The 13,733-nt window shown below is 41.2% G+C and overlaps 1 protein-coding gene across 25 annotated transcripts in view; it reads right to left on the bottom strand.

Annotated features, from left to right (window-relative positions):
- Window positions 1–13,733, bottom strand: part of mycbp2 (MYC binding protein 2) — a 54,610-nt gene that overhangs the window by 10,191 nt on the left and 30,686 nt on the right. For 9 of the 25 annotated variants that reach the window (XM_044018304.1, XM_044018301.1, XM_044018288.1 and 6 more), the window contains 13 exons: window positions 13,433–13,639; window positions 12,873–12,928; window positions 12,680–12,795; window positions 12,468–12,565; window positions 11,273–11,389; window positions 10,506–10,646; window positions 9,273–9,350; window positions 7,809–8,033; window positions 6,812–6,944; window positions 6,557–6,682; window positions 4,324–4,518; window positions 2,326–2,430; window positions 90–1,724 (listed from right to left, as the gene is read on the bottom strand). In XM_044018304.1, coding sequence (XP_043874239.1) covers window positions 90–1,724; window positions 2,326–2,430; window positions 4,324–4,518; window positions 6,557–6,682; window positions 6,812–6,944; window positions 7,809–8,033; window positions 9,273–9,350; window positions 10,506–10,646; window positions 11,273–11,389; window positions 12,468–12,565; window positions 12,680–12,795; window positions 12,873–12,928; window positions 13,433–13,639 — 3,232 coding nt within the window. The remainder of the gene's footprint in view (window positions 1–89; window positions 1,725–2,325; window positions 2,431–4,323; window positions 4,519–6,556; window positions 6,683–6,811; window positions 6,945–7,808; window positions 8,034–9,272; window positions 9,351–10,505; window positions 10,647–11,272; window positions 11,390–12,467; window positions 12,566–12,679; window positions 12,796–12,872; window positions 12,929–13,432; window positions 13,640–13,733) is intronic. The other 16 variants (XM_044018323.1, XM_044018300.1, XM_044018297.1 and 13 more) reach the window with 12 other exon arrangements.

Raw genomic sequence — 13,733 nt, forward strand, 5'->3', positions numbered from 1 at the left:
CAAGGTGCAGATGTGAAGTGACCAGAACTTATGTGAAAAAGATTACCCATGTATTATAAAAAGCCGAACAAAGACTTGCACACTCGTACCTGGGTGAGCTTGTCTCATATGGTAGGTGACAGGATATGGGTGAGATTCCCCACACAGCTCACAGATAGTGTCTTTTTCTGGTCCACCCATGGCAAGCTGGGCCATCTCTCCAAACAGATTCCCTCTTGGACGCACCTCTGCCTTCTCCCTTTTCTTCTTCTCCTTCTTTGCCTTTTTACTGTCTTTCTCATGTTCCTTCTTCTTTAAGATGGCACTGGACCCTGGGCTGGGGAAGATCATGTTCTGAGTTGCTGCCTTGATGGTGGCCATTGATATGTCCTCCCAAAAGGCCACCAAATGCTGTAATGTTAATGGTAGGATTGACTTTGCCCTCATAGAAGGATGAGAAGTCATCTCATAGGAAATGGCGTCTCCTTTGCCATCTTCACACTTCTCTGGCAATGGGGGTTCCTTCAACATGGACAGCACCTTGTTTTTGTTGATGCTGCCCATTTTAGAGATGTCTGGACCATGTGGAGCAATATTAAACATGTTAAGTGCAGAGGAAATCTCCAAAGAGTGCCGGTTCTTTAACTTACTCTCCTTCTCCTCAGCACCCTGTCCTCCCAAAGAATTGCGTATCGGGGCGTGCTCTTTGGTCAAGTCTGGGTTGAACTTCAGGAAGGACGAGCAGGCCATGGCATCATGGACGATACCTTCATGCCAAAGGAATGCTGCAAAAACTGCTCGCGCACACTCTGCCACAGAGGGTGACATGGCCTGTTTGACAGGCTCTGTGACCTTTGATGTACTCTCACCTTTAAAGAGAGGCCCAGATTTGTCCTTCTTTGAGCGTGTGTGTCGACTGGAGGTTTTGCGACTAACTTTAGGTGAAGAGCGGCTCTCCAATTCATCTTTCACAGGAGCTTTGCCGATGCTAAAGTGCACCTTACATGAGTCTTCATCAGCATTGTGGACCTCTGCATTTTCATCATTGCCGTCCTCAGAGAGGAGAGCACTAGATGTGCATACTTCCACTACTTCACTATGAAGGTTCTCTTGAGTTACATGAGGTGAAGGAACACGGTTCTCTGCATTGTTGATTACGCCTTGATTTGGATCTTTAGGGGACAGTTTTGGTTTAGGGGAGGTAGATCGGCCTCTAAGTGGCTCTGTAAGCGGAATCTTCTTCTTTCTGAGTGTGTCTGGGTCCAAAGTGTAAGAATCTGACTTGGATCTCTCTCTGGGAGGGTCAAATCGGGCTTTGGAGGAGGGACTAACTTTTGATGGAAGGTTCTTGTCATGGTGGGGTGAAGAGGAGTGCTGGGAGGTGGTGTTGGAGGGACTCAGCCTGCCTGAGGAGGACACACCTTTTTGTTTGGGAGAAGAGGAGCGAGAGCCAGGGTTTGGAGACTCAGCTCTAAGTCCCGAAGTTCTACCATCTGCCTTCAGAGCTTGCAAAGTATTGTGATTGGGCGAATGAGAGCGACTGTGAGAGTCAGACCTCAGTTTGGCTGTATCTGACCGTAGGATGAGTGCTTCACTGGCTGAGAGTCCACCCTCCCCAGTCTTGCTCCTGCTCTGTTCGACTGAGCGGCTTCCCCGACTTTCCTGTTTGGACGAGCGATTTTCCTGACGGTGTTTGGAGGATGGGGACATCGGCCGTGCACCAGACATCAGGCTCCCCCTGTCACCTTAGAATTAAAAATCCAAACTGTTACGCCACCAACAATCACAGCATTACTGGAAATAGTTTAACTACAAACTTTAACTGTAGATAAAACAATCATCATGAAAAACATATGTTAAAAAGATATGGTAAGATGAAAAGGGCAGAAAGATAGAGACGTCCTCAAAATGAAAGATGTAAAACCTTGTAAAGAAAACAAAAACAAGTAATGACAGTTGCTTTGTATGTAGCCAAATAAACTCTGATATGGATGAACTAGTGGACCATAGAGAAATGCAAGATGGATTCCAGCCCAGTTCTAGGACCTTTCCAACAAATACTGGATCAAGCCTTGGTCTTGACCAGAAAAACAGCAGTTAGAGTAGTAATGTACTAAAATTGTCTGAAAGTCAATCAGGATTCAAAACTAGCTTGTTTATCAGGTACTAAGTTCATTAGTATTGAAGGTTAAAATAGCTCTCACACACAATGGCCCAAATGTAATTTTTCACTAGTTCAATGCACTGGACATTATCATTTCCAACAGAAGCAGCTGTAAGTTTTCAGGAGCTCCTACCCACCCTTCAGTTTAGTCTGAAGGTGGCATGCATGATGTAATTACCCACCCTTTTGCCTCAGAGCAAGAGATGAGAGAGCAGTGCCATGCCCAGCCACAGACACACTGCTTTTTTGCGCGCGCTCACGAGAAGCAAGGCTGCGAGATGAACCATCTACAGCGAAAAACAGTGGAGCAGGTAAACAAACAAGCCATGGAATGCAAGGCCAGCACAGACAAAAAGAAAGAAAGCACAAATAAGCAATGGAGTCAAGTCAAGAAGGTGAAATAGAGAGGCATAAGGACAACATGTTATATGTTTCGGAGCAATTATAAATCGATAAGTAGAGAAAATGAGAGATGTGAAGAGAGAATACTTAAAGGTTGGGCGGGAGATAATTTTCTGGAGCATTTTTACTGTGTTGCTTAAAATCCTCTTCACACCAATTAATTAATAATTGTCACAAAAATGAAAAACGGAGCTGTGGAACGGAGAGGCCTGTAAAAACACCATCTAACCATATTGGATACCGAAAGAAATAATTGGATTGTGATGCATCAATTAAACTGCCATCTTATCCTCCCTCCCTCCATGCATGCATGTATCCCTCTGCATTTATTGCTCAGACGGCGACACCAGAGCTTAAGCTAGCTTGCTAAAAATTCAATGAGACAGTTGCAGAAACCTTATGGCAGAAAAGGTGCCAACAACAGGTTTTGGTCATTTGTTTTTGGGAAAGCCACTGCCAAGGGTGATCAGAGTGATCCTAGACCAGAGTGAACATTGGTGCTGCTTTTGAACAATGGCGACAACTGACGAAAGGGCTGCCAAGTGATGACATGGTGGCCCTTTTTCTAGTTGACAGGTAGGTTCACTTGTCACGTGTCTTTGTGGTCTTTTGAGAGTATTTGTTGTTTTTCAGCATCCTGTTGTCATTTGAAAAAGTATCAGAAAAAAGTAAGCGTCACCAAATGTACCGATGCTGCACAGTGCTCGTGAATCCGTGTTCGTCGAGTGTTCCTGTGCACTGGAGGCGTAGCTTCAGAGGGAAGTCTGAGGAAAGGGGCTTGGACTTTTGAATTCCAAATGTAGCCTGCTCTAACAGTTTTTCCAGGATCTCCAACCCCATCTTTAAAGGTGAAAAGGGAAAATTGCTAAAACCTGAGAGGTGTCATGGAGAGAAAAAACTAATTGAATGTGCCATTTCTCTTGATTGATTATGATACAGTATTTTGTCTGGTCTCGTCTTATAACAGGAACATCTTTGGCCCAAAGCATCCAGTTAGTCTGCAGTTTAACAAAGGCAACATTTATGAAGGTCTCCAAAATAATGACATTTTATTAAACCTCCCCAACATCGAACCCATGTTTTTTTCTGTGACATGTCCATGGGAAGTAGTACTATAGAACTATGTGAGTAAAAACTGACAACAAACTTTCAAATGAAATGAGAAGATCGACAGAAAGAGAGAAAACAGATTTGAAAAGGCTGTTGCTGTTGTTTCATTTCTTTTACACTGTGATATTATTTAGAGAGACTAAATAAAGAACTTTTGTTATATGCAACATCTGTATTAGAAAGTGATTCTTGACCAATAACCAACTTTTTCATTTTTTTATCCATGCAGTGAAGCTCCGGGCTGGTTGAGATGAGAAATAAAATAAGGTTTTAATTAAAGATGATCCAAAGTGAAAGAAGCAACAAAAGAAACAAATGCAGCTCAGACTTACTTCTCCAGCAAGTGGCAAAAATATTATGTTCAACAAGGTGTAAGGTCTAAAATTAATGCTGCAAATCTTGTTCTCAAAACAAAAGTGACAATCACTTATAATGCACTTTTAAGAAATTGTCACTATAGTTGTTCTTTTTAGAAACAAGATTTAAACACTGAATAATAGACACATTGCCTTGTTTTGGATATTTCTGCATTGTAGAACATATCCCTAATGCACTCCCCCCAAAAAAAACACAAAATTAAGAGAAAAAAACATAACAACAAAAAGCTGTGAAGCAAAAGGAGCAACACCTTTGCAAGCGAGTGCTGTCAGAGAGCAGGACAGACTTACTCAGAAGCTGTGGTTGTGGCTGAGACAGTTGGGAGGGGGACTGTCCAAACACAAATGGGCTGTGGACAAGGGAGGAAGAGGAGGAGGAGGAGGAGGAGGGAGGTTGGGCGGCTTGCTCAAATACGGAGGAAGAGGGAGCTGCTGAGAGGAAAGGCCCAGACTGAATGGAATTCAGTATGGCACTCAACCGGTCACCTGCAAACATGGAGACAGAGGAAGGGGGAAAAACTACAGCTTATACTATGGTCTGAGGTTTCCAAAGGGGGTGACGGTCATTCACTGTTGATTTTCAGTCATCCAGTCTTCTGTCACGAACACAGTAGATGTGTAGAATGGGAGGAACTATTATGGGGATTCAGGGTCCTGGAAGTTTAAGTTGTGCTCATTTTCTACACCGACAACATTAACCAAGTGGCCATAAGGGTATGGAACTCTGCTGGACTAAGTGCCAGAAGAAGGGTGGTTGAGCAGCTTGATCAGGAAAGCCCTGCTTCTTTGATCTAAACAGCCAAGAATATGGGAATATGGGAATTTGTGTGAAGATGAAAAACTAAAATAGAAATGATGGAACTGAGATTCTGATGGAGGATCCAAGCAAAAAGCAAAGTACACAATTGATTGCACCAATACTGTTTTTCAGCCTCTTCGGTTTCTTGGAGAATTTTAGATGATCCAGCCATGATTTGAAGGGATTGTATTCCCATTTAAAGTAGCAAAACACCCCAGCTCTCATTGGACCTTTTGAAAAGAGTGACTTTCTCTCTAAATTTTAAGTTCAACAATCACTCTTTGACATACAGAAAGCTGCATGACCGTATCAGAAGATGTGCAGGGAAAAAACATGTCATTTTCCACACCACAAGGATGACGCTGCATCAACTGCTTCACCATTCTCAACCTCCCATCATTTTTCATTATGGATTTATACTTTTGACAATGAGATTGCCTCTCCAACTTGCTCAAAGAAATTTGTCACAGGGGGCTGAGTAGAACTGGCAGGAGGGGTTGCTATCCAGGATAGGATTTTTTGCATGACTGAAGCATCTACAATGGAAGTGGATCCTGATGGACAAGGCAAATGTTCTTTACCCATTTCACACATTTACAACTTGGTGCAAATCATCCACCATTGAACAACCAAGGCAGAATAACAACCACGAAGAATGTGAGGTTGATTGCTACTTGGATGCTCAAACCAAAGTCATGTCATAGTCTTTGCTCCTACAAAGTGTAAATCCAACCAGAAAGTAATCTGCACAAGTCACCATTTAGAAGGTTGTGTCCGTGTTAATAGCTGCTCAAAAATAATCTTTGTGGCATCCAAAAAAGCCAACAGAAATAAACAGCTCTTATATATTTAACATTTTCAGTCAAGTAGAAGACTTGGTAGCATATTAGCACACTGTGTAATGAACGTTTGAGGTAAGTTCCGAAAACAGCAGTGTGACAGTATATCTAGAATTAATGATTTGTCCAACCATGATTCTTAGGTTATCAGGACTAGGAGTATGAACATATTAATCTCCTTTTAAAGCAAAGTGAGGTGAATCGCCATATGAAAAAATAACCAACACAGGGTCAGCAGTCAGCACAATATTCAGGCTGAAAGACAAACAGACTTGTTTGGAGCAACCTTATCTTTGATAGAGTAACAAAACTGATGACCTCATTCAAGTGATTGTCAGAAATCATCCATATTTTGAGTGAATGATCAAATGGCTTATAAGACACTAATTAAATATAAAATAAAGGGAAAAGCACAGAGACACATCCGGGGTCAATTACCTGCCAATACCCAACCAAACAAAGTCTATTAGTTGTCCAGATGAGTAGAAGCACACTGACTGGCCCATGCACACATACACAGAATTATGCCTGACATTGTAGAGATGTTAGGCATGAAATAACAATAGCAGCACAAAACAACACAACACAAAAAGCATGCATAAATAAAAAGACATTATAGATCAGTGACCAATGACAATGACTGACTCATTTGTCAAGAAGTGAGATAGTGTATGCTAAATAAGGCAGAGAATAATTAACACAATTGGGCAGAGATATGTGAGATTTGAAACTAAAGTGTCACTGAAAATCTTTGACTGGAGGCTGAGGACCTAAAAATATCAAGCATAAATGAGCAGAGTCATAGAATGTGATGAAGTTAAAAGCAAAGTGATATGAAGATTGAGGACACATTTGCAAAAACTCTAAAAATGCTTGTTGACCCCACCTTTGTTGTTGGAGATGCCGTAGTCAAAGCCCTGTGCTCCATTTGAAGTTGCAGCTCTGTTGAAGGCTTGCACAGAAAAAGGGCTTGGTGGTGGAGTCTGGGCCCCATGCTCAAGCAAAGCTTGTTCTGTTGGAGCAAATCAGATTTTATTAACTTATATTAATCAATACTTTGAAGTTCAAATTATTTCCTCCTGTTTTAAATTAATTTGAGTTTGTTAGCAGTGTTAGAAAGTGAGGTCTGGTTGTGGCTTACCCTCATCATGGCGAAGGTACTGGTTTCCTCCACGGTCTCTGGCCAATGACCAGGCCTCTCCTTCATCACTCTCACAGAACTCCACTACACTGTTCTTGTCCAGCTGAACCCAGGTTCCCTCTGAGTTGACCACCTGATACACAAACCACATTCTTTATCTGAACTCACGCACACACTGGACACTTGTGTCACATTTAAATACGTGTCTGGCTGCTGTCTATCAAAAAAAAAGATGTAGCCATTTTCCCTATCAACCCACATCTATCCATGTCATTACTGCACAAAAACCATGAAACATCATATGAAACTAGTTTAGTGTATCAGCAGGTAGTGCGGGAATAAGAACAAGATGCAGCTTTAAAAAAAAAGGGTAAATACAAAGATGGAAGTATTAGTATCTGCAGGTTGCAGGTCTTGCATCTCAGCAAGGCATTTAGTACAGGCTCAAACTTTTGAACAGCATGACACACCACATCAGCCAATGACAGGTCATATCCAAAAGAAGGTAAGCTCCACTCATCATCAGGCCATGGCAATTTGCATAGCGTTTATGAAGTATATTGACAGAATTGTGGAAAGTGCAAGAAAGATACAGTCAAGGCACAGAAAAGCTCCAGCATTTTGTGATCAGACTTCCCCAGAGAAGTCTTGAGGCAGCTGAATATGACACCCTGAAACTGCAATGGATTAATAGACAAACTGAAATTAGTAGGTCAGGAAGCACATAACAATGCTGCAGCCACAGATGTTGATTAGATCCCAACAAGTGGAAAGATAGACCCACCCAAACCAAGAAGCACCTGATATACCCCCTTAGAAAAACAGATTATGTTCTTTACATCCAACATCAGTTTAGGAAAAACAGGGAAGTCTAATTTCTGAGTATGAAGGCCAATCTACTTGCATCAGCTCTAGTACATTACGGGATCTAAACAGACTGATTAATTCAAATCCAGCCACAAAGAAACACATTGCATTATTTGGGGTGAGTGCGTACCTCGCCTATGGCCTTGACCTTGTTGCCAAGTACTAACATTCCAATGGGGATACCCCTAAGGTTTGGGCAGCTTCTGATGTTGTGACCAGAGGGGCCGGTCTTCACTACCTTATAAAGCCCCGGGCCGCCGCCCTGCCCTGCCCTGTTCTGCACCCGAATGGGGGCCTCATGGGAAGGGCAGCTGCTCACCTCCTTTACGTTCTCCTCCGATTGGCCCCTGACCTCCTGCAACAGGCAAGAGCATGGATTAGAAACAGAGTAACACATCAACAGGTTGCATGTTGCATAAAAGTCGAGGGTCAGGCAACTAAGTCCTGTTTTATTTATTTGTTTTATAATGAAAAGCCACTGTTAGAAATGTAACAGGGAGTTTCCTGGAATACATTTACTGGATAATTTGGTTGAAGGATGATTATGTGTCATAGCAAGAAAACGCTAATCATGAGCACCTGCACATGATCTGTCAGTTAAATATGAATCTACAGCCAACAGCTGGATAGCTTAGCTTAACATAAACAAACGCAAATAGATGGCCTTGTCATGCTTTGTTTGTTTAATCTGTACATTAAAATGAGACAATTATGTATGAGTTTTTTTCTTGGCTGATTGCTGCTCTTGGAGTCACTGTGACATTTTAACAGAAACATACTTTACATACATTACTTTTCTCTGAAAATATATTGTCCAGCACATTATCTATGTAAAACCACACTGTCTAGCTTTGCAGAGATCAAACAAATATGACATAACACATTAATCAGTGAGCTGTAGGGCACCACAGACTTATTTTATCACTTTAAGCCAGAGGTGGGCCAGCTGCCTATTATTAATTGTGGTCTGTATGCTGCGATACACTAACCTATAGCCTTTCATTTCCTGGACAGAGAGCTGTAAGATTCTCCTTATCTAGCAAATTATCAAAAAAATCCCAAAATGTTGAACTATTCCTTTAATGAGTCAATTCCAAATTAGATTGTTATATATATCAAATTTAAAGGATAACAGAAAACCTCCATTCACCTCGACCCTCGAGAGACTTAAGTCATATTTAAAAGTTTTTTTTATATATATATTTAACTGACCGATATTCAACAGACAGGATCAAATTAAGTACAAAGTTCACTTATTTTCAAACCAGCTAAAGGGAGACATGCTAAGACACACACAGATACAGGACTATGGTTGACAAGCTTTTCAAACAAGACCTCATGCAACAGACTGGATATTAGTATCATCATCCCCATGCAACATGAGACCCTTACACTGTTGCCATCAATAAAATAGTAGTATTCCCTGACATTCAGTGTCACAACTACACACAACCATGCAACTGTGGTTCGTCCTCATATGCCTGATTAACAGAGTGGAAAAACTAAAAAAAATGTCACAAGGGGTTCAAGAAGACAACATGTAGATAATGAGCTATGGGCAATCAAGCTATGCATCCCCCATTATACAACTCACCTGTGGTGGGAATACAGTTAAGGGGGTCCACGACAAAAAGCCGATATCCCTGACTCCTTGGCTAGCGTTAAAGACATTCTGAGCAACAGATTGTGAGACAGTCAGGAAACAGTAGACGGCCCGAGAAAGGAGAGAAGACAGATGGGGGGTTGCTTGTGTATTTTTTTGGAAGGAGATAAAATATTTTGGGTCTGGCTCGTCTGAAATTTCCAGGATCAGAGGTTATTTGAGAAAGTGAAGAAGACAGGACAGAATCTGAGTGGTGTAATAGGCCGGTTAGTTGTGGAGAGGGTTGCAAACACAGGCACAACCCTGTCACTTTATGAGTGTTGAGTCAAATGCATTTAAAATGATAGAAAACCTAGTTGCAGGAAAGAAATGAAGGTTCAGTATTTTTTTCCAAATCCATGACCAAATCAAATACATGTAAAGAAGAAACTTCCAAAAAAATTGCCAACTTGGATGATGTAGTGTGTCATGCTGTTCAGACAGAGACCTTGTATGGAAGCCACCTCGCACCTAAAGCAACCCAATGCCAAGGTGGAATTATAGAGCAGTAGAGGCACAATTTCCCATTGACACCTTTCCACGGACCAGTGAATGCTTCATGACAGAAAACCGCCCTCCATATTATAATCATGTCTTTCTACAGCAATATTCATGTCCATAATTAGATCCAGTCATATTCCTGATTTGATTCTGTTGCACATTGTGGCGGTTTTTGTGGCATGGAGCAAAATGTGAGAGAAAACCTTGTTATCACATGCCATAGAGAGTGCAAGCTTTCATGAAATGTGAGGAGTAGGCAACAAAGAAGAGAGGACTGAAGAGTGCAGACTAATGCCTTTCACCACAGGATGAAATTGCTCCTTTACTATGCAAGTTTTTTTGTTTGGAAGTTCCTGCATTGGGGAACACTTCAGTGCACGACTACACTCCCTAAGCATGTGAGCATTTGTATCCAACTACACACACAGTGGTCACATAATGGTAGACTTCTAAATATTGCCCTTAAACATGAGTTAGCGCATGCATGCTCCCAGCTGCTGTTGCCTTGTACAGTGTGTTAATAAAAATTACTTGTCACATTGTCTTATGCAAGAGAAGTGGGTGCCAACCACAACTAAGCCCTTCACATAAGTGATCGCTGAGCTTCTTTCCCCCAACAACACAGGAGCCTCTCCTATGATTACAGTGAGTCAGACTCAGCTCAGCAGGCCTTCTTCTACTTACGTCAGCTGGGACCAGTAGGCTCCTGCCAAGGTGCTGGTTAAAAGAGAGGCACCAGGCTTCAGTGTACCCATTCATGCTGGGAACATACTTCTTTACTGTTTCATCATTGAGCCTGAGCCACACACCATCATCATTGTGGATCTACAGGAAAACAAGCAACAGAGCACAGCACAGCCATGCCGTCCCGTTACTATGGAAGCAAGAAGGGCAGCACACACTCACTCACTCACTCAGTCACTCACTTGCTCGCACACTCACTCACACACTGCTGAGGCCACAGAAAAGTACTACAGATTACACAATGGTGCAAGTACTACATGAAGAAACATGTCAGTAGTGTTGCTATCAAAGTGTGAGTGCTCAGATATTGCGCAGGACTGGTAAATAAACTTGATGCAAGCTATTTCACAGTTCTATCATAAAGTTTTTTATTTTATATTTTAACCCATTTCATCTGTTGCATGTATGGTGCCTTTTCTGTAGCCTCAGAATGCTTTGCAAGATAATGAAGCAACACAAAGTAAGAGCAACAAATTGATAAGCTTTAAAAGAAAGTAGTTATCATTACTGTGAGAGGCAATTACATGATACACAGAAATCATTGAGGAAGAAATTACTGGTAACTGTTAATCCAGACAAAAAAGGATTTTAATATTTGTGATTTAGTCCTTATAGAGTCAAAGAAGAAATCAAATACAGGAATAGATTAAAAGTGGATAGTGCTTTTGCTAGTCTACGTATATTCCACCTGGTCTAAAATCAATTACCTCGTCAATGAAAGTGATGGTGCCATTGACATGCACTATGCCTATCTGTTCACTCTGCAGGGAGGGGTGACTACGCACACGCAGGCCTGCGCTGTCCTTGGACACAAATTTGCGGACCTGAGAGAAGCAGAGGGGAGATGGAGACCTGTGAGCGGCAGGAGCAAGGAACAGAAAGAAAAAAACAAAAGACAAGAAGTGCAGCAGGAAGAGAAAGTAGAAGAAGCCGGACAAGTTGACAGTGGGAGACGACATGCCTTAACCCACACAGAGCTTGCTTTCGAGTAAACACATACACAGAGCAAAAGATGAGGAGATTTGGGCAGCTCTATTTTCAGGGCAACGTTTTGATCCAGATTCTCCCATCTATGTCTGTACATACAGTGTTTATCAAAAGTGTTGATTGTTTCCCCATTATAGAGTTGAAATAGGTACATGTTTTAGAAAATGATGATGAGCATAATGTTGGTGCATTTTGGCATTTGTCCATCTAATTTAGTGCTATTTCCAAACACTTTTCCCTTTTATTAAACATAGTCAAACTAGGCAGCTTAAACAAACAACTAACTCTAATAGCAGCAGCAGTCAGTATGTTTACAGACACAAAACAACCAGCGAACTAAGAGTAACCAAACCCATAGTCATTAGTCTCAAATATAGGGAAATAAAAATGGAAAAGATCAAAAAGAATACAAAAACCTTGGAGATCTTAAACCCAGAGCCAACAACATAATCTCTACGCTCCAACATAATAAGCAAATTACAATTTTTAGAAATATTTAGCCATAAATGTAATCATTAAACTAGACTAAATGTTACTACTGGACAAGATGAAACAGATATTGCTCTAGAAAGCCAGCAGTTTGCTTATTTGCAAATACTGGGGTCTCTTTTTCCTTGCTACATGTAAATGTCTGGACGTTTCCCTCTACAAAAAATGTCAGATTTCAGTGTAAATACCATGGGCAATATTATCATTCCATTTCACATTTCTGAAAGTGCCTTGTTTCAAATACCAAACTAGGGTTAGATTAAGACTTTAGATAAAGCAGGTCAAGTTACGAATTGTTGATAAAAGGTACATGACAGGACCAACTGTATCTGGTCTGTGTGGAATTCCATGGGTGAGGGCATGCATGTTTTTTCTATTCATGTGTTTGTGTGTGTTCATGCCTCTGACGGTAAAGCAAAAGCTCACCTTGCTAGGCTGAGGTTCAGCCTTCGGTTTCACCATCTGAGTTCCTGGTGGTATCATACCTTTTGGAGGATCTTTGACTTCAACCTCCAAACCAGCATCTATATGAAAATGTTATTTACAGTTTAAAATGGTAATATATGGCAATACATTGTTATTTCTTTAGGATTTAAAAAAAAAAAGATTATAATCAACAGGCATTTAAACCAACTTACCGATTTCAATGCCATCAATAGTTACATGGATTGTATAGAGGCCAACTGCTCCTGGAGTCCAGTTAGCACTGTAGGTTCCATCAGTGTTGGCACGAATCAGCATGTTCTCGCTGGGTCTGAGTGGGAAAATGATTAGTAATTAGTTTGTAACTAACCAGTGACTCGGTTTTTTTCCCAGTATGATCTCACTTACCTCTTTGGGGTGGGGGAGGCAAATCGCAGCTCTTCAAAGGAGTAGTTTTCATATGCCTAAAATCATAGGATGAGAAAAGGCATGACTGTGACGGTAACAACAGAATCACTGCTCTACCTAAAACAAATTGCCAATATAATTCAGTCATTCCAACAGAATCTTTATCAGTTGTTTTTTTAAATGTCCATCCATATGAAATGCTGTGAATTGTAATTTTGTGTGAATTCTTGGCAGAATTAAGTACTTATATGACATTTACTCAGCCATTTTGATTGTTCTGATTAAATTGCCATTCATTATTTTCCTAGACGAGACTAAGCACCTTTATGAACTGCAAACCTGAAACAACAGAATTGTAAGTCTAAGAGGGGGCACATGTTTATGCTGAAACTGACCACCTTTTTAAACATATTTGACAAAAGGGATGTGTCAACATCTGCAGGACTAACCTGCTATTGCCTACAGGTATCAAATAACTCTCCCTAGTGGAAAATCTGCAGCCAAATTAATGTTTATTATGAGTCTGTGAGTGAGTGATGCGTCAGTTACACAATGCTGACCTTCATCATGGTAATAGCAATGTATCGAGCTTCTTTCACAATCACAGGCTCATACGTGGACTCCAGCTTGGGCATTGGCAATCCTCCAAAGGTAAGGTCGGGTCCAGAGGACGAAGGGGAGGAGCTTCCAGGTAGGCGCTGGAGTTTCTTTACATTCTCAGGCTGCATTGACTTCTTTTGGGAAACGGGTACAGCCTTCACCTCCACCTGCACAAAACAAAAACACATTCAGAAAACTATAGAACACTGGTAAAATGGTAACGGATTTAAACAAGCAGCAGAAAAGCCAACGCAAAATATC

The sequence above is a fragment of the Solea senegalensis genome, linkage group LG2 (genome assembly GCF_019176455.1).
Source record: "Solea senegalensis isolate Sse05_10M linkage group LG2, IFAPA_SoseM_1, whole genome shotgun sequence".
NCBI classification, from domain to species: Eukaryota; Metazoa; Chordata; class Actinopteri; order Pleuronectiformes; family Soleidae; genus Solea; species Solea senegalensis.